Source organism: Grus americana, chromosome 2 (assembly GCF_028858705.1).
Source record: "Grus americana isolate bGruAme1 chromosome 2, bGruAme1.mat, whole genome shotgun sequence".
NCBI lineage: Eukaryota > Metazoa > Chordata > Aves > Gruiformes > Gruidae > Grus > Grus americana.
Window position 1 is genome coordinate 20,608,929 of NC_072853.1, and position 21,537 is coordinate 20,630,465.

The 21,537-nt window shown below is 37.0% G+C and overlaps 1 protein-coding gene and 1 long non-coding RNA gene across 2 annotated transcripts in view; one reads left to right on the forward strand and one right to left on the reverse strand.

Annotated features, from left to right (window-relative positions):
* Positions 1-7,053, reverse strand: part of LOC129203509 (uncharacterized) — a 41,818-nt gene extending 34,765 nt beyond the window's left edge. Inside the window, exon 1 of the long non-coding RNA XR_008576051.1 lies at positions 6,666-7,053. This is a non-coding gene — a long non-coding RNA (uncharacterized LOC129203509). The remainder of the gene's footprint in view (positions 1-6,665) is intronic.
* ANGPT1 (angiopoietin 1) overlaps positions 1-21,211 on the forward strand; it is a 169,211-nt gene extending 148,000 nt beyond the window's left edge. Inside the window, exons 8-9 of the mRNA XM_054818087.1 lie at positions 7,940-8,070; positions 18,821-21,211. Coding sequence (XP_054674062.1) covers positions 7,940-8,070; positions 18,821-18,981 — 292 coding nt within the window. The 3' untranslated portion in view covers positions 18,982-21,211. The remainder of the gene's footprint in view (positions 1-7,939; positions 8,071-18,820) is intronic.
* Positions 21,212-21,537: the final 326 nt, after the last annotated feature.

The following is a 21,537-nucleotide window of genomic DNA, read 5'->3' on the forward strand; positions in this document are numbered from 1 at the left end:
TATAGTTTACTGTCATGTGTAGCTGTGTTTCTTATTCATGGCTAGGTTATGTTTGCTTGTTCACTGTCCAGAACAGACATATTTTTCTCTTTTGACCTGTCAGGTGCGCATGGCTCAAACACAAGCTAAAATTAGCATGAGCTCTTCAGAGAGAAAACAAACTTTTCTGTTAACAGTGTGCAGACCCAGGGAAGGATCTCCCTACTATGTAGTGTTTGTTGTCCCATATGCAGGCTGTGCTGAAACAATTCTAAAGAAAAGCTGATCATATCCATTTATTTTATGTATTTTATATTACCATTTTATCTTTAAAATAGGAAGATATTTGTTCTTACTCTGTATATATTGAATTAATATTTTGCTGGCTGGCACATTTTGCTTGTCTCAACAGGAGAATGGGCAAGGAGTAGCAGTAATGTCAAACTTAATAATTACAGCAGTGAGTCATTGCTACAGAGCAGCAGAGGCGAAATACAGAGGTCATCTTGTCTTACACTTTTCTTAAGGAATTGTTGGAGGAAATTATTTTCATGTCCTGGCAGCAAGAATATTAAGAGCCAAATTAAAAATCTGTTCAACTTGTCAGAGCTACTTACTACATTATTCAGGTTTTCGACAGTGTGCAGAACCATCATGCCTACTGTTTGCAGAGTTACAAACTCTATTAAGAATACAATAAAGTTAAATAAAGAGCCCATTAATTTACCTTGTACACTTTCTCAAGTTTGAACTAAAGTTAGGAGTGGGAAAAGTTTAGTATTGTTAGATTTTTATGGTTTAATATTGCTGGTTTTCTCCAGTCAGACACCAACACATCAGTCCTTCAAGCATGGGCACAATAAAGGTAGTGAATGTAAACAGGTTAGCAACAGCTCAAAATTTTGTGAGAGTAGTGGCAACTAAAGAAGTTATCATCTTCCGCCCTGTCTAGTTTCTTCAATTTCTCCAAAGTATTTTTCTTTTTTTGAGAGTGGCTTTTAATTTACTTCTAATGATTACTTACCTCATCTGGTGTTAAGTTCTTGTTAGTTAACCAATCTCGATTTATGGTGAAATATTGGGGTTTGGTTTAATTTTGTTTGTTTTCATAAGGAGAGTATGCACTGCCCTAATACAACTTAAATTAAACATTTTTCACTGAAAATGGATGTTACGTTTAAGAAGCAGCTTTATTTCCTAACAAAGAAAAAGGATGCAAATAGGTGTCCAGGCAATCTAGCTGTAATCTGAAGGACAAAAGCACCAACTACGAACGCCTTCTACTCTGCAAGCCAGAACGGGTCAAACTCACAGGGATCTCCCTGATCACCACAGATGGCTCATGCTCTCTCTCCAACAAGGACATGGTGTTTCCACTGAATTTACAAATTACCACACACAAGGGGTGATTCTCTTTCTCCTTTAGTGGGAGTATTAAATGATGAAAAACTTGAAATCCAGGGTTAGGCTTCCCAGATAGTTACCGCATTATATTTAGTTCCGTGTTTAACAGGATTTTGGCAGACATTTTAACTTCAGCCTCAGTGACAGCAGTTTTTCTCTAGAGTGATTATTTAGATTTTTGTCTCCTGTTCACAACACATTATCTATCATTAAATATTTGGAAGATGTCTTTATTACAGAGGTACTTTTGCTATTCAGGGACAACTTTCTGTTGGGAGACTTAATGCAGTTTTGTAATATGCTCAGGAAAAGGCACATTGGGAAACTTTAAAAGGAGCCAACATTTAATATTACTTCAGTAGACATTATGTTTTATCCATTGATAAAAAAAAGATTTGTGATCCCCAAATAATTAATCAAAGCATTTTTGAGAAAAAATCTGAACTGAAAATAAAGCTGCTATCTGGTTTTGAGAGCTGAGGGTTTTTTGGTTTGTTTTTTGTTTGTTTGCTTGTTTGTTTTTAGGGGGGGTCTTTTTTACTTAGAATTATTACAAGTAATGTCTAGAATTAAAAGAGTAACCTGAGGATAATCTCTTACAGGGTCCTCCTAAATGGTTGCAAACCAGTGGGCTTTGGTTCACAAAGGGACTTAATCACCTAAATATTATTATAAATGGAATTTAGTTGACTAACACAGCAATTCATAAAACTGTACCAAATTCAGCATCTTTAGGAGTGGGTTTCATTTCACAAACTGAAACTATCTAAAATTTAGATGTAAGTGTGAACCAGATGGAAGATGCAAGTTAAATCCTTCCTCGGCCTCAGACTTTTCAAAACTAGAGGACAAAATAATAGCAGTCATATAGATTTTAAAAACAAAGATGCCTTTCACATGCCTAAGATGGAAGACAGTCAGTGTGAGCTTATATTTGTCCACATTTATCTATGTAGATGTATTCCCACACACCAAGTGTAAGTGGTGACCAGCGGGTTAGAAGACGAGCTGAGATGTAGGTGCCCTCTGCTCCTATTGAAGTTAGGAAAAAAAGGAAATCCAGTGAGCAAAAGGCTCAGAATAGGAAATTCTGGGTATAGGATTCTGATCCCCATGCATCCATTTTAGTCAATGATCCTTTCCATCAAAATTAACAACCCCTCCCTTGAGGAATGATCAAAATTTGGGATTCCTTCCTGCCAGCCATGTGGAATGAGCAGGCGGCAGACAGAGACATTTTAGCCTCCAGAGACAGACAAAAGGGAGGTGGGAATTTGGAGGCATCCCTCTACAGTATTTCCCAAAGGCAAGCTTTGATGTGTCTCTCTCCATTCATCATGCTGAATCTTTTAAATCCTGCTTCAAGACTCCTGTTTCTCTCTATTTAATGGTTAAGAATCTTAGGCCATTACTCATGTTTATGAATTCCAGTCATGGAGATTTGTGTTCAAATTTTCAGTGCTGTGGCAATGATGAAATTCAATCCTATCTTAGCTCATTAAAATACTTAAGACCATGCACACCGAGGTAGTTGAGATGGTACTCTACATCTCTTAATGATGGCTGTTCATTTTTGCAGTAAGATAGTATATTTTTTGTTTATTTACAGACGAAGTATGCATTGCTCACCAGCAAAGCTGGACATGACTTCTTAGCTATTTCATTGAGGGATTACTTTAAGTGAAGGACTGAGTGATCTTTAATGACTCTACCAGGGAAAAAAATAGAGAAACAAGAGGCTAACATTACATTCTGGGAGTCCTACAGACCTCTCACTAGTTCTATTAAAAATAAATAAATAAATAGAAATTCTAAGGTCAGGAGCTCAATATGCCAGCACTGAAGCAGAAAACATTTTCTACACTTTTAATAATATTTACCACACAACGTTTTCGCATGGATTTATGATTGCATTTATTTCTTAGTTTTTTAATATCTTATTCTGTATGTGGTAGTCTTCATAACTGCATGTTGCAGAAATATACAAATGTTTTTGTAATTTATTTGGAATTATCCCAGGTTCTTCTGTTAAAATCATCAAACATGATGTGAACACAGCTAAGCTCTATATGTTTGAAAGAAGAATTCCAGGTCATCTAATGACTTCAAAAGGAGACATTTCTGGTGAATATTTAAAATGGCTTTTCAGGTTGCCCTGCAGTCGTTTATGTAATATTTTTAGAACTATTCTTTCCACACAATATACCTTGCTTTGGTTTCAAGGGACTACAGATAGTCAAGTTATGTCACACAGTAGGAATGGTGAAAAGCAAAACATGCTTAAGAGAGTTCTTCCTCACCATCTGTGTGTATAGATCCAAAGCTGCCATTGCTGTAGTATCACATGGAAAAAATTCAGCAGGAATTTCTAACACTCATGCTAGATAAGAGGTAATAGTTGCATTTTTTTTTTTTAAATGTGCTCTTTCTTCTTAAGTACATCAACTAGGAAAGCTGCTAGTCTCTAAATGAATGCTATCATCTGCTATGTTCCTCATAGTGATTTTAGAATTTCATAAAAATGTCATCAGGAGTCCTCAAAACTTAATATACACATGCAGTATGTCTCTTACTCCTACTTACTCATGTTTTACTTGCTAATGCTTCTTTGTTGCTATTTTAATACCACTGTATACAGATAAAGTAGACTTGTTCTTGCTTATTTGAGCATGAATTTGCTTTTCCTGCCTAATTTGTAAATCTGAGCAGTGTTTCCACCACTTTCCTTGATCTTCAGAATTTCCCTGCTCTGAGCAAGTGGGAAGACTGGAGAGGTAGTCCTGAAACTGCTCCTTGTCTTTTGACTGGAATTAGTTACTTTTTATTTTCAACTTCCTTTGCTTTCTCTCCTTCAAGAACAACCAAGAGGAACTCTACCCTGAATTGCCATCTTTTCTAAAAGAGGAAGATTATGCCCTGGTAGTTATTCAGAGTTTATTTTAAAGGTTCAATCTTATCAGTCTGAATCTGAGAACACTAAAAAATCAACAAAGTCTAAGTGGTAAGATACCTACTGCTGACTGGGAGCTAGCAGGCTCATCAGTTGCCCTCGTGCTATGCAGACTTGCTATCTCAAGCCAGGCTAGTTCAGACCCATATGGCTTGAGTTGAAGCTCAGAAAGAGAAGAACTGATGCTTCAGGACTGATTTTGGTTTTTGATTGAGACCTGATTTTGGCCTAAAGTAGTGCCAACTTTGCAGTATCATTTTTTCCTAACTGTTGGGCAGTGCCAATTCAGGGAGAAAGGCCCAAAACAAGAGAATTACTGTTTCACCCTATGGTTCATCTGTACACTGCTGCTGTATGGTAAGCCTACTTGAGCTTAGAGCTAAGCTAAGTTTTATCCTTTTAAAGTCACTGGAGACCTACTAGACAAATGGTGTTGAGGGAAAGTCAAACATAACTGGCAAGATCTAAATCTGTGCTGAGTGGAATGTTTATAAAATATCAGGGCAAGAGTATGAGCTTGTAAATAATCCTAATGCCCTACCCCTTTGGGGAAAACATTGCACACCAAGTATTATTCATTTCTGTATTGTTTTCTTACACTATATGAATTTTTTATTGGACTAAGAGGGTTTTATAGTGTTGATTGTTAATAAAAAGATCTCGCTAGCTTTGTCTTTCTGATTTAAATAAATGGCATTCGCTTTTTATACTGACTTTATGAGACTTCTGTGAGCTTCGGTGTTGCTGATATAGTGAGGATGTATGGCCATTTAAAATCTGATTGTAGATATCATGTGACAAAGTAATTTTTCTATCAACAGAACCTCAGGCAAGTTTATTTTGTTCTGCAAAAAATTAGGCACAGCTTGCAAAGCAAGGCAAAAGTCCAATGAATGAAGATGGGATCAATTCCAGCTTTTCGTTTGTATGGAACAAAGAAATGAACATGAGCAAAGACAGATCTTAGTGTAATCTTGTCTAAAACAAGCATCCTTTGATAGAGTAACATGGCAATTATGGGCTAATTGCCACTGTGATTGGACAATATATGCAATGACCTTCCTGGATTCCTGTTCCTAGGTTGTTCCTTGTTAAATTTCTAAGAATCTTCATGATCTTTTATTGAGGCTCACGCTCTACCTTATCCATTTTTGTGCTATCCAAAGGTATTTGACTATCCATGGTATTTATATTTAATCCAAGAATTTTTATACGTGTATGTGTATATACTTACCTGTACATAAAATTTACTCTAAGGATTAAGCCCACAGGTAATTTAAACATCAGGCTCAGATCAGATGGCATGCAAGATTAAAATCAAATGACAGTAGGCAATGTAACTACTTTGGAAGGATAGTCCTGACAGTTCCCTATTCTTAATAAATTTTTATTTTAGCATGTTCATGATTAGCATCTATTGTCTCCATTTTTAAAGATGGAGAAAGGACACATAGGAAGAATCTTGCTGAAAATTAGGTGAAGTTAGTCTGAAAGTGTGAATCTCACACTCTATAGAGCCCCAAGTCCTGATTCTATGCCTTCACATCTTGAGAGGGCTCAGTAACCTCACTGGGATATCCAGAAGAAGCTTTGCTGTAATGAGTTTCCATGACAAGTTTAATCAGATTGGCTTTGTTTGGATCTAATATCCACCCACAGATGCATGCAAGACCAAAAAAAAAAACCACCAAACACCCCCACACAAAACAAGCAAACAAAAAAACCAGCAGCCATGCACTTGATTAAAGAAAGCTGCCATATGGTGCCTATGTGCCCCTTCTCCTCCCTCTTATAAGCAGAGCTCTAAACTTAAAATTCTGTGGGAGAACTGAGTTTTATTTAAATCTCAGTCTGGGGGACAGATTCTCCTCCTCATCTCAGAAAAATGCCAATGGCTTAACTACTAGTGTGTAGGCTAGAGTGGGTTAGGGATGCTCTCCACTCCTGCTTTTACCACTGTGACCACTTTGCAGCGTAGTATCTATCTTCCATCAAACAAATGGAGGGATGACACTCTGGTAAAGGCATTTACTTTTTTATTCATCCAAAGTGATTGCATAAAGATAGAACAACAATCTAAGAGGCAACGACAACAATCAGTGACTCATAACTGCTTTCCTTATTCACAGTGTTTGTAGGAGAAGCTGGGAAGGCATTTTCTGGGATAGCACTCCCAGCTGTAAACCCCAGATAGAGAGGTATCTGTCCTGCTTTACACACTTAAGTCCAGCTTCTGCTCCCATGACTCCTTATGCATTTTACATTCGATATTTAAAAGAAGTAATTGCCCCTCTTCAATAACCCTAGAAGAAACAGAACTCATGTTTCTCACCTTCTCTTCAGTGGAGAAGTCTATCCCACTAGATACCACATCATATTCTTGGCTGGCTCTGTGGCTTATGTATTCCTGCCTGTAGAGCTTCAGTGAGACAGGCAAGGGATGCCCCTTCCTCTGTCTCTTGCTTCAGTGGCTAGGGCTTGCTCCTGGGATTACGGCTTCATAGTTCTCCAGTGGACACTGAGGATCTGTCTCCTCCTTCCTGCATATGAAGATATTGTGGCAAAGGACACCTTCCCCTTCCAGCAATGTTTTATGAAAAATCCAAGAATGTACTGGTCAGATGTTGGATATAGGTAGCTATGTACAGGAGGTAGTTTTTGCTGTGAGCATCCATCTGCCAGTGATGTCTGTCTCACAGAGATGCTTAAGCAGAGACGAGGGAAACCATTGCATGCAATCCTCTCTTCTCTTCTCTTCTCTTCTCTTCTCTTCTCTTCTCTTCTCTTCTCTTCTCTTCTCTTCTTCTCTTCTCTTCTCTTCTCCTCTCTCTTCAGCACTTTCTTGTGCATGTCACTGCAATTGTGAAATCAGGTCAGATGTGCCCAGGTCCCCAGTATTTCCTGCAGGGACAGAGATGCTCCATTCAGCATCCCTGCAGCTGGCATGCTTGGCTTTGGGCATTATAGCACTGAGCACCACAGACACTCTGTTACTTGCTGGATTTGGGCGCAGGCTCCTAGCTCATGGTTGTGGTTTCAACGAGTTGACAAGGCTTCTTAAGAAAAGGGATATTTAGCATTGCAAATCATGAAGACTTTTGTGGTTTGAACTCTAAGTTATTCTCCATTCATCACTCAGAGACAGCTTTGGCAGAACTAGGTTGCTGGCTTGTGCTGTAAGTGGTGGAATTAAAAATTCTGAAACTGCTGAAATCCTCTTTAGAGCCCAGGGATTAATAACATGGCTGCTGTTGACTGGGAGTGCTGTTTCTGTGCCACAGTAAAGAGACCAGCTACTCAAATATTCAATTATTCTGTCAATGTATTCCAGATATCTGGGCACCTCTCCTCATTGTCTTTTCTGTCTCTGACTCCCTCTACTTCCTTGCATTTTCCAGTGCAGATTCCTTGTGCTCATTTCTGCTCTGGGGCAGGGACAATGTGCTACTACAGATACATTGAAAAACCCTGATTGTCCCCATTTTACACCTGGAACAACATTTCTGAATTTTCTGAGTGAAATTCATACAAGGCAAACGTGATGTGGAAAGAGATGTGGATCTTTTTCTTTTTGGTGACACTGATTGTTTTCTCTTGCTGTTTCAGGCTTTATTTAAAAGGTCACAGTGGAACAGCTGGAAAACAGAGTAGCCTGATCTTACATGGTGCTGAATTCAGTACAAAAGATGCTGACAATGACAACTGCATGTGTAAATGTGCTCTCATGTTGACTGGAGGTGAGTACAACTCTGAAAATATGTGGTACATTGATAGGAATCTACTCTATTTTCCTAAAGCAACCATGGATTAAGTTGCATTCATGAATGTGTGACTACGGTGTGAAAACGCCTTTTATTATTATTACTCATACTCTGTTCTGTATATATATATTGTGGTAGTGCCAATACCTCAAGATTCCTATCAGCAGGGAAGGGATTATTCAGAGATGCAGTCAGTATACTTCTGCACTGAAGCTGTTGCAACAATGTCAAGGGGGAAAGGGTAAGTTAGTGTTATTGTTGAGGTAAGAAAGGCAAAGTAAGAGAGAAGCAGCTAAGAGATGAAGAAGGGAGAAAGAACTTTGTGAGAAGTGGGAAAATCAGCCAGAAAAATAAGAAAGAAAAAGCAGGGAATTAGATACTAGAAGGTAAAGTTTAAAAGCATTAAGAATCTGGATTTGCAATATGTTATCTATTTCACTTAGGGGTGTGATTCTGTTATTGAAATAATTATAATGATTCAGCTTTCTGTCTTATATGAGCATAATACATACTTACATATAGACATAGTTTATGTAATGGGTAATTCACTGACCTGTGAAAGACTAGACCTGCAACGCCCTGTTCAAATTGTGGCACTTAGCTATTCTGGATGTGAGATTATCTCTCCATACAGACACCTAAAGCTCTGCACAAGAGTGAGAACTTTCTCTGGCAAATGATGCTTATTCCTAGTCCCTATATGGGCAAGCTCGTTTTTATCTATAGGACACCACATTAAAGCAGAAAACTTAAATTTGGATTCTTTGGTTCATTGACTGTATGACCAAGAAAGGCCCTTATCTTCACATCTGATCTTCTTCGGAGACTCTCCCTCAGTGATTTCTAACCTTCCTGGAAAAAATCCTGTAGTGTATAAATTATTCAGTATTTTGGATCAGACTGTTAAGCTGATATTATTTGTGGTTACTGGCACTCTGACTGAATCCAGCTCAGGCCACATTCAGGCATATATGAGCCTCTACAGCTATCATCTACTAACAGAAGATGGGTTCCCATCACTGGGAATTTATATCAATTGTGCAACGTAGTTCCCCATTCTCTTTTGCTGATTGGAAGTGACCCAGATGAGAAAGTCTTTAAGGAACCGATTTTTCAAATTTTCCTGACTTCCTCTAGTGATATCTTATTAAAAGGCAGCATTGGGAAACTTCTTCCAGTAGACAGGTGATGAGACTCTACCTTTCCATTTCTATAAAAAAAGCTAAGCAGGTAGTTCTGGAGACAGATAATGGATAAGTAGTCAATAGTTTATTTTAAGTAAAACTGTTGACCTTTCCCTTTAGAGACCATGCTAAATTAAAGTGTCTTACTTCCAGGGCAGGCCAGAGTCTAGTGAGAAGCTCCGAAATGTGAGTTGTGTCTGTGCTGAAGTGCAGACTCATTCATGTGTCCGAGCTGCCTGGAAATACCTCTGCTCCCAGACAGCTAATTCTGGGAGCTGAAGGTTTTGTTTATTTTTCTGCCCTGACTTCTATGGCAGGTCAGTGCCCTGCTAAGGTCAGCCTGCTGTTGAACAACCATTCCACAAGGTTCACATATATTTTGCTGCAGCAGTCCTATAAATCAACAGGAAACCCACATATTGGAATACACTGGTAGCAAATTAAAGGAATAAGGAGGAAGGGGGAGAATTACCAAAGGCTGAGGAAACCACAAATAGAACAAATCACTGCAGAGTAAAAGGAGGTGCAGCTAGCCTTTGGAGATAGATGAGTCTAGTCTTTCGGACTAGACCCTGAGTACTAGTCTTTTGGAGATAGGCTGGACAGCACTGAGTAATTTGTAGTTCTTCAAGAAAAGAAAGAATTTAATTACTAGAGTTCTCCTCAAACACTCTGCTATTCTTTGCTCCTTGAAATGACTTTTTCATTCCTTGAGAAATATCAGAAATTGAATTACATACCAAAACATTTGCTTAGAGGGTAGATTTCAGTTTTGTACCACAGACAAAGACTAATTAAGAAAAGTAGCAATGATAACAGGTTTTGGAAAACCTCTCTTTTTTCCAAAAGATATCAGACTCTCTGTTAGTTTTGGCAACATCACAGAGAGCTCTTTAATGATGAATGATATGAAATCTACAGGCAGGTTTCTAGCTATCTTGACAGTTTGGGTGAGCCTGTTATCTCTATGAGGTGAACTGAATATATTTATGTCAGGAATAAAGGCTGAGATAAGTTGAAGCTCAAGACTGTGATATGGTTATAGTCAAGGCTGAAAATAAAAAAGTAAGGAAAACACACATTTCTCCCTGTGATCTTACTAGTTGTCAGTTTTATTTGGTCTATATCAAAACTATTATTCTCTCTCCTCCTTTCTCTCCTCCCTCTTCTCCTTAATAAGGAATTAAATACTAGGAGAAAATACAGTAGCACCAACAGAGTTTTGTGTGTGTGTTTCTTGTCCTTTCAAGAGCCAGGCTATGCTACTTGACTCTACCTTAGCATTGATTTTAGGGAATGGCTTCAAAAGCACATACATGAGCTGGATTCTTAGCTCCTGTGAACTTTACATGGTAGTTAAATGTTTTAGCGGCTTTTTCTGTGCCTTGGAAAATTTAAACTAAGCATGCTTGGTTTACTTTAAAGGGAGACAAAGCATATTTATTCAAATAATTTCTTCATGTAAACTTAACGTTTGTCAAAATAGTAAAAAAAAATTTGTATCATGAAAATACCTGTTAAGAACTGGTACAGTATCTCAGGCTAGTAAACTGAACAAAAGGCTATATCCCCATATCATTTTAAGCATTATTCTGAAGAGTACCCCAGTGAGCTACATACACAGCTTTTTGCAAGAAATAGCATTTTGAATGTAACAAACTGTCACCAGAATGAAGCACTGCGTAGATGTCCAAGGCACTTCAAATTCTTCCAACAGAAGAACACTTATGTCTCTGGATCAGATTTGTGGGCAGAAGGCCAAGTTAGAGCATCCTGCCAGGATACCACCTGTCAGCTGAGCCCGAGGAATTGTTTGTGCAATTGTTTTCAGTCACTGGAAAATGACTTATGGTAACTTGGCCCATTGTGAAAGACTCTTAAGGTGATTTGCTTTGTCTTACTTTGGCTGCAGTGTGAGATGTTCACACAGGCATTTACCTTGCTTCAGGTGATAAGTGAGAGCATTGCTAAAATTCTGATCTCTGAAATACCTTGACAAAGTGACAGGAAGACTTTCTAGATGTCTTGCTAGTATTGAAACAGCATAGAATTATTGAAATAACTTTTTTTTATTTTACTGGAAGCAGATGTCCATCCAGCCGCAGTCTCCTGTCTCTGACAGCAATCAGCAGCAGATGCCTCAGTACGGCATTAACAACAATGCAAAGAAATTATACTTCCCCTGAGTATTTTCCCAGTATCTTCAGCATCTCAGGGGCTCCCTGAGTCTGAGACAGTTCCCATGTATCTAGTAGTCCTCAATGGATTTCTCGTCTATTAAGTGAGAGGCTACTCAATGACAATCCCAAACAGTGGTGCACTCATCACTTGTTCTTTCACTGCTTTTTTCTCTAGTTGGTGAATTTTATGAATCTCTGGCAAGAATGCTATAGAGGACTCTTGTCATGTCTTGGAGGGAAGTTCTTGGCTGAATATAGAAATCTCCCTGTACATTATCCAATCAGAAAAAGCCACAGTTTCTCTTATATTTTCTTTGAAACAAAAATTTCGAAAGTAGCAATCTCAGCACACTTAAAAGTATCCAGCTTGAACCCCTGGATATACATGTAATTACATAGGTGTCCTGGTTTCACTGAGATAGAGTTAATTTTCTTTCTAGTAGCTGGTACAGTGCTGTGTTTTGGATTTAGGATGAGAATAATGTTGAGAACACACTAACGTTTTAGTTGTTGCCAAGCAGTCAAGGACTTTTCAGCTTCTCATCCTGCCCTGCCAATGAGAAGGCTGGGGGCACTCAAGAAGCTGGGAGGGGACACAGCCAGGACAGCTGACCCAAACTGGCCAAAGGCATATTCCATACCATATGATGTCATGCTGCTTATATAACTGGGGGTGGTCCAGGAGGCGGTTTGGCTCGAGAACTAGCTGAGTATTGGCTTTGGGTGGTGAGCAATTGTGCTGTGCATAGCTTGTTTTGTATATTCTATTGTTGTTGTTGTTGTTGTTGTTGTATTCCTTTTCTTTCCTATTAGACTTTCTCTCAACCCACAAGTTTTACCTTTTTTTTTTTCTTTTTTTGTTTTCCTTTCGATTCTTTCTCTCATCTCACTGTCAGGGGAGTGAGTGAATGACTGTGTGGTTGTTTTAGTTGCCTGCTGGGTTAACCCATGGCAATAGGACAGCATCAATTTTTAGGTTTTATGTGTAAAGTTGCTTTCATCAAGAAGTTGCTTATAAAACACAGAAGTATAATTTATACTGCCTAAAATATTGATAGAATACTATAACCACTATGCAGATAAAAAGTGATTGGAATGTTATTTGATTTATGCTAAAAATATTACAAATATTTCATTAGACATATCACTACTCAGCACTTCTAACAAAATCATTACTGTATTGTTATGTTTATCAGGGTTAAGTATGGACAATAGTAATAAAGTATTAGAAGAACACCAAGAAGTGACCAACTTAAAAAGTATTCTGTTGATATGAATAGAAAATCAGAACCAGTCTGCAAGTTTCATATTTTTACCTCATAAAAATGTCGTTATATAAAGGAACACATTACTCAGTTGATATGAAAAGCTAATGCCTTTTCATCTTACATTCTGACAACTAATTTCTGATTTAATCTTCAGAATGTCAAGTACCAATTGCGAAGTGATAATCTGGTCAATCCAATACTCTAACGAATAAAAGAACATAGGCCTGGAAATGACTTCCAGAGGTCATTTAGTCCCTTTCTAAGACATACTCTTCTCTACCTATTTATTTCTGCCTTTCTGTTCATCTTCAAGATTTATAGTGATAGAGATTTGTTCTCATAATATAATCAGTTTCTGAGTTTGGCTACACTTAATATAAAAAATCTTTATTTGTGGACTAAACTAGTTCTATGATAATTTAAGTGTATTCCATGTTGTCCTGTCCTCCATCACTGGAAAGAACAGCCCATTCCTTTGCATTCCTTTGAAAATATGCTTATTTCAGCACCTTCTTTATGAATTTGTGATTGTTGGCAATCTGTCTTTTGAATTTTGGACTAAACAACCCTAAATTTTTACTCTTAAATTCACTCTTTTGGACTCTGTCCAGTGGATCCACATATAGCTTGAGGTGTCATCCAAAACTGCATCCAGTCTTCTAGCTGAGAAGTTACCAATACAAAGTCAAACAAAGCTTAAGTATTACCGCCTAACTTCTTTAATGTAGAGAATGTCAGAAACATTGAAATCTTTCATAAAGTAAATTGTTATGTCTTTTGAACAATGAAGATTATTTAAATATTTTTGCATTAGAAATTGTTCTTATTGGCTTTGTTGCCAAATGCACTAAATTTTATGGAGAAACCCAGAGGGCTAGAAATAAATATTGGCTTTTCATAGGATCCATTTATCCCATAAACCCATACAAATGTACCATTCAGACATACTTTGGATCTTATTGAATGGATTGTATTGATCTTATTGCATTTGGAGGCATTCAGTGTACTCAGGAGAGCAGAAACAGATGTGTGAAGAAAGGGTCTGCCATCAGATGTGTAGAGTTTAGACACCTATTCTTTTAGTATGTAAAAGACAACTAAGAACCTCTCATCAAACCTGAGTGATCATTAGCAAGTTCCAAATGCATGCTAGATTTACAGTGCACTCATGAGTTGATGAGCACTAGGTTACTAACAAAGGATTTTACATACATACATGCTTAATTACAATTTATACAAGAAGCAAAAAAAGGAAGGCTGTTCGCTTTGGCATACAAAAACCTTTTTTATGTTGCTTTTGACAAAAAAGATTCTATTATATAAAAATTATACTTGTGACTTCAGAAAACCATTATAAAAGATGGCCTTTTTTTCCTTTTCTTATAATATAATTACTTGTTTGAGCAATTCTCCTTTCTTAGATAGTGTTTTGCAAGAATTTGTGGAAATTTTCTCAGTATACAATTGTATTCAGCCAACAATATAGTACAAGCAGGTCTGTGGACTTGAACTATCTGGTGATAGGTGGCTGAAGTAGACTGAAGCATTCAAAATACATTTATTTAATAAAAAGAGCTGACATGAAATTTAACATGTTCCCAGTGGTAATAACAACACTAATTAAAGACCAAAGAATAAGAGTCCACAAAGCGTGAGCATGCTTTAACTGCTCCAGAAGAGCAGCTGTCTGCAGTGGGGACTCATGTTTATTGGTATAGCTGAAATTTCAAAAACTTATCAATTATTATCTAAATTATTTTTTGTTTGGAGAACATACTTTATGACCTAAGGATTTTTATTGCAAACAGAGATGGTAGTGCTGCTTGTATTATACAAATTATTAGAGGTGGGCTAACCTCAAAAGACTGAACTATCCTTAGTTCAATTAAGCAATTAGTGACTTCGTGATCACAACAACTTGAAGAAACTACCCGTGTTTCCTCTTAACCTTCTCATGAAAGCCTCCGCTTTACCTCTTCATTAGCCACTTTAAATTCTTGCTTCTATTATTATTTTTCATAATGCCCACCCTTCATGATTCTCATGCATGATTCAAATATCCCATGGAAATCATTGCCAAAAGTTATCTCTGAGATTAAAATTTTACTGCTATTCAGAGAAGACTTGTTACTTATTTGGGAAAACCATTACCTTGTAGTTAAAAGTAAACAAGATTCTTCATGGGAGCAAAATCCCGTAAACTCCAGGGAATAAGCCAACATCTAGCTACTGGGAGTCTTTCCTTGGTTCAGACTGTCTCATGGCTCCGGAGCTGCTTTATTTGCTGTTTTCTGAAATGGCAGCGCTGCAGGTATCTCTTTCAGAAACCTCTGGCTTACATTCCCCCACTTCCTCATAACTACCAAAAAAGTCACTGCTTCCACTCCTATTTCCCCCAATATATAAGGGGTCTGAAAAAATATTTCCTTTGCATCCATTCAAAGACATGGATTTTCGTGTTGAGACATGGAGTAGGAAGTTTTGTAATAATCTGAGGCCCTAAGGGGAATGTAGAGCTTTTAGAGGACTGCAAGGGATGATGGAGAGAAATAACCGTATGGAGGAAACCCCCACACACACTTAAAAAAAGAAAGAGAGAAAGTAAACGCAACATTGTAATGTAATATTAGAAAACATCTTTACAAAAAATTCTTACAGTCTCACTAACAAGGACAGTATAATAGAAAAAAAAAAGACGTTCATTAAAACACATTTTGAAAGAAGTATTTATTTAGAAGAAATCTATGATGAGAGCAGGTCCTCACAAAACATTTATAAAAATGTTGTGTTTCTTCAACTCATTCCATTTCTAACATTGATTTTGTAGGACATCGCTGAAAACCTTTTCCCTGAAAAGGCCATTTATGCATCTATTGCTGTTTCTTTAAGATGAAAGGGTGACTAGTACAGCGTGCCATGTCTTTATCCCAACACCATAAACAGAACCCAGCTGCATCTATGTTCCAGTTTTGAAAAATAAGGATTAGATTTTCTCTGTTTAACTTTTTCTTAAGTTTCTACAAGATTATGCTCTAGTTACAGTAAAATATCAGCTGTGCGGCTTTCTCTTTCTTGGGTTATTGCCCCCTTAGGTATAACATTGCAATCAAAGGGAGGTCAACTGTATCAAAATAGAAGTTTGCCAGAATTTATCTGGCATAAATTCTTCCCTCAAGATTTCATTATGAAGTGTTACTTCTGAAAAAAGCCCACTAAGTATTATCCAAAATCTAAGAAATTACTTTACAAGACTAGAAACATAAATTACATGGATCTGAATACAAAGGACAGAGTAAGCACTGGATCTGAACGCTAATCACGCTCAATATCATAGCAGTAGTAGTTTAAAATACCTTTCTACAATGCATTCATTACATGTGGATGAAAGGCTAACCACTGAATATGATGAAATTGGAGGATTCACTAGGACAGTGCACATTGCCTGAAAGGAGCTTCTCACACTTTAATTCCATTCCAGAAAACAGAATGGGAAACACACTGAAAATTTAAAATTCTATGTTTCAGTCCACAGTTGATACCTGCAGAATTCAGTAGCCACTTGCTAGACAATCAGTTTGCCACTAACAGTGGTGCTTGAAAAAGGTTTTCAGGGGCTCCCGGGAAGATTACAGTGCTGTGATGTGCAGGCTGAAATAACTTTTTAAAAATAAAGTGACATTTAACCACCAAAAGCAAAAGCCACCAACTCATCTTTATGATCTTATTTGCCTTCATACATGAAGGCAAATGTTCAGTACAACCGTATTGCATGGAAAGATTCATAAGACCTGTGCTAAAGATTCACAAAGCCTATAGGTCTTACTATGAAAAAAACCCCAAACAACCCAACATTGAGGTTAATATATTTTTGACATTGGGAATATTAGCTCTTTGCAGTCTGGGGATTCATTCTGACTTCCTCAGTCTGAACTAAACATCTTTCTGTTATATTACATAGATACCCTGTAAGGTGTTGGAGAGAAAATTCTATTCCCATCAAGATACACAGCAAAACTCCCACTACTTTCAGTGGAGTCAGCATGTCACCTAGTTTATCTTTGTCAGTTTGTGTTCGGTAATCTCGGTGTTGCCAAGTTTCATGTTATTTGGAGTTTTCCTTAAAACTCTAATTCCCGTGGCAATCTAAAATTCACTTTAACAAAAGATATTGGGGATGTCGACAAGGCAGTTGACTGATTAATTTCATCTTAAAGCAACAATTTAAGATAGATCTGAAGATTAACACTTTTTCACCACTGACTCCATTTTCTCCATTGGCTAAAGATGTAAATGCATATCTTCACTGCAGAAATCTGAAGGTGAGATGACTTTTTTTGCATAGTTTGCAAATTATGCAAACTTCCTAGCAAGTTTGAATTTTCTGCATGCAGTCATACAAATGGTAGCAAAACCTCTGTCACTGTTAGTAAGATTCAAAAGTATTTCTGGTTTATTTTCAGTGTTGTGTTAACAGAGCACTCACAAAGGTGGAGGTATGGCTCTACATGCATTTTCTTTGGCAGAAAACTCAGGTTGAAAAGTTCCTGAGCTGTTTCACTTCTTTTTTATCCTAACTTCTCAGTTTACTACTCTTTCAGTTATGCCAACACAACTGTTCACAGGGCCATTCTGTAAACCAGATTGCTGATTCGCCCTCAGAAAGCAAAGTTGTGTTGTTTGGGGGTTTTTTTTCTAAATCTACATCACCTCACTTTTCAGAACAGCCTTACAATGCAGCTGCTGGAGCAGTGAACTAGAAGCACAAGCAACTGGGCAAGACATTTCTTGCTGTGTCTTTCCAGTAGAATAAAATATGTGCAATTGCATACAGGGTACAAAAGGCTAATGAATGGGAAGCCACATCTTGCTAGGAAAGAACAGGCAGGGTAGGGAGACAGAAAAGGCAGGTAGCAACTTTCTAAGCCCAACTTTTATATCAATCAGTAAAGTTTTTAATATTTTTTTTGTAGTCAATGATAGTCAGGTAACTAGTAATTTTCTGCTACCTGTAGACATGTAAATAAAGTGCCTATGAATGCCTTTTTATTAAAAAAAAAAAAAAAAAATGGACATTTGTTAGTTTTCTAGGTGCCAGGTAGGAACTTGCTCAGAGGCTTTGCAGAGAAGTGAACAAATCTCAAGTGGATCTGAGTTAGGACCCTCCTGACACTGCTGACCCAAAAGCATTTGGCACATTTCAAGATCAAGATTAGGAGGCTCAAGATTTAATATAGGTTTTCACATTCAAAATAATATTAAGGATTGAATGTCACTGTTCTGGCCCAAACTGTACATGCAATGAATATACCTTGATTGAAGTTGGCCATACTGTCACCTAAATGCATGCACACTCACGTGATCATCTAAATCATCTATCCATGCACATAGGTATTTTGACTAACTGTCAGCATCCTACAGTGTTATAATTGTCTTCTTCCCTTAGTCCTTCCATTAATTTGCTGAGTCTTGTTTATAAATTTATCATCAGTCGTAAAGAAAGAGTCTAACTGTCTACCTGTACACCATTCTGAATACAGATTATCCGTTATTATAGTATTTTAATCACTGTAACAGGGCATCACTACCATACTCATAACCCATGTTTGCTAAGAACATCTAACCTGAGAGCAAAAGCAAACTGAGCAACTGAACAAAGTTAAAGCAACAGAAAAGTATTGGAAATTAAAATTAAAAAATGCAAACAAGTGAAATTATGCAAAATACTTATGAATTATAGTATTTTTCTCAGGTTTACATGAGATGAGTGAACTGTGATACTGTCTAAACATGCAAAGCAGTTTATTTGTCTTTGTTGTTCTTGTTCTTGCTTCACATACTGCATGTAAAAACAGAATGAGTTAGGACTTAAAAACTTTTCCAACTCTGTAAACACAATGGTGCATTCTCCAGCACCACTGACTACAGAATGGCACAAGAAAACAAAAAAGGAAAATATGAAAATACCCCACCAGCACTACACCAGGAGTATTTATGAGCCTGGGAATATCAGAATTTGCTAATCAGCTAAACCTATAAAACGAAATAAAAATGCTTAGTGCACTTGCAGTCTAATTGTTTGTCTTAATGGTTTCAGGGTGGTGGTTTGATGCCTGTGGCCCCTCCAATCTCAATGGGATGTTCTACACAGCTGGTCAAAACCATGGAAAGCTCAATGGCATCAAGTGGCATTACTTCAAAGGCCCCAGCTACTCCTTGCGCTCTACCACCATGATGATTCGGCCCTTGGACTTTTAAAAGCATTCAGTGGTGGATCCCAGAGCAAACCAGGATGACAGTGCCCCTAGCAGCACCGCTATCACAGTCTGAAGGTAAAAGGTGAAGGGCTTTTTCAAAGCAACATGTAGGAATGATGCAAAGTCTCTTCATTATCACTCCATAACCTACAAAAACTCTCCAAAAGTCACCCCACATGTTGACGACTGGAGGAGGCTTGGTTTAGAAGAAGGTGACTGCAATGATTTTCCAGAGAAGACCAACTGGATCTGGTTATTCAGCTCAAATCTGGTGCTTGTCAGTGGATGTCCTTTCTTTTTTTTTTTCTTTTTATTTTTTTTAATAAGAGATGCAAAACCATACTAGATTACTCAGCAACATCATCAGAATTTGAAGAGCTGAAATGCATCAGCCACAGTCTACTGAGTAGAATGTTATTCAGCAGAGAAATGCCAACATTATGCCTATGAAAAAGGATTATGGAGACAACTTTATTAAAACTCATCTTAAAGCACTCAAGGTGACCACTCCAAATATTGTTTTTCTTAAATGAACTGGATTTGAATGGTGGATGGATTTATGTTATTCCCAGAGTCAAATAATTTGTGTGAATATAATTTTTCATTAAATCCTTTAAGGACATGTTTCTCATAAATAAACTGAGTCAAATGTATGAAGAATGATAAGAGTAATAAGCATAAATTCTTCAGTTGCTCTGTAGAGGTAAATCAGATAATTGGCATAATCCCTGAGCTAGGATTTATAGTGTGATAACAAAAGTAGCTGTGTTGTGAAGTTTTTCCCTTCTTTCATTAAAGGTAGTCTGAATGTCATGTAGAAAAATTAATGGAAGTTTTAAAGAATGTGAAATATTATCCTAAAGAAAATATGGGATTTTGCATGGAATATTTCCATCAAAAGTACACAGGAAGGCAAACTGTTAGGGTATATAAAAATTACATAAATGCATAGCTTAAGGCAATGGATTCATTTTACAGTATCCTTGCATGTGCGCAATTTATCATTAATTATTTTACTTTTTTATTACATTTTTGTGAATATCAGAAGCATGCCAGTTCTACACAGTGCTTAGGCTACAACTATAAAGAATACTCATCAGAACTGTATAGAAAATAAAGAATTGTGAACTTGTAAATAGCATGTTTATATTTCCTGTAACGGTCATTAATTTGTACAGGCAGCCCTGACCCTACTGAAAAGGTGCAAAGCCTCAAAAGGATATAAATATTAAAAGAACTTTAGAAGACTGCTTACAGGCTGCTAACAAGTAATTTTGTTATCTTAAAATGTTGCAGAAGTGTGGGGCAAGGTGCACAATTCAACTGTTGGAAAAGATAAAGTTCCTATAATAACAAGCACCAAAGTAGCTGGGTGGCCCATGAGGTTATAGAGACAACTCTTCCCTTTTACAGCCCCTTGCAATTTAGTCAGATGAATAAAGTCCATTTTGGAAAGTAGCTTGCAGTCATTCTACTTCTGCTATATATAAAAGGAAAAAGTTTACCCTGCTCCCACTGAAATCAAAAGTAACATTCTCATTGATTAAATTGGGACCAACACGACATGCAAAATCTGAATGTGGTGAATTTTTTGCTTGTCTGTTTGTTGCTTTGTTTCATTCATTCAACTGTTCCTGCGATCAGGCACAAGAAAGATCTGGTTCTTTTTTAAAGGATGATGATAATAGAGTATCTGGGGGTTTTCTTGTTTTTTTCTTTTCTTTGTTTTTACTTTTTCCTTCAGCAGTTGGATTTTTTTAAACACCTCTTCTTAAAGATCACAAGGCCCCACAGGGTTCTCTCGCTTTGTTACAATTTGATGTTTGTTTGGTTTTAAGTGGGAAGATCTTTGTTTTTGTGTATTTGTATATATTTATATATATATTTGAAATAATCTTGCCTAAGGGTTAATTTGCTGTTTTCTGCCGAATAAGTTACCAAACTCCTTCTTACTCAGCAGTTTCTTCACAGAGCTGTTTTGTCTCAGTTTCCAGCAGTTTTTTGAAATGGTCTTCATTTATGTGCAAAATGTGTGGTCTGTCTTCCTCCATATTCTCAAAAGAGATATTTTTGCAGGTCTCCAAGTTAAGAATGCCATTTTCGCAGATTGTATTGCAAAAGGCAAAGCGCATTTAAAATCAAAAGCATGATATTTACTGTTTATTTATCTGGGTTTGAAAAAAATGTGGATTTGGTTTCCTATCCTTTATAATAAAACATTTTTAAAAATTGCATAGTCCGTGATTTGCTTTACTTTGAGTATACCTTTCTGTGACAGGCTGACAATGTTTTACAAGCTACCATCTCTCCTTGTAAGAAATATTAATAAACTTAGACAAAGCCTAGGAGGGGAGTCTAATTAGAGTTTGTCCAGAAATTAATATTTCTAACCTTTCAAATCCATATTTCAGTATTTTCTATTCAATTTCCTTGATTAAAATCATGAGACTATATTTCTCATTTTAAGTTCAAATCACACAACTCTCTATCAATCTTTAAAATAAAGTGTTTCTTGAAATAACAGGCAAAAATACAATTGGAAGTGTGATGCTTGTTT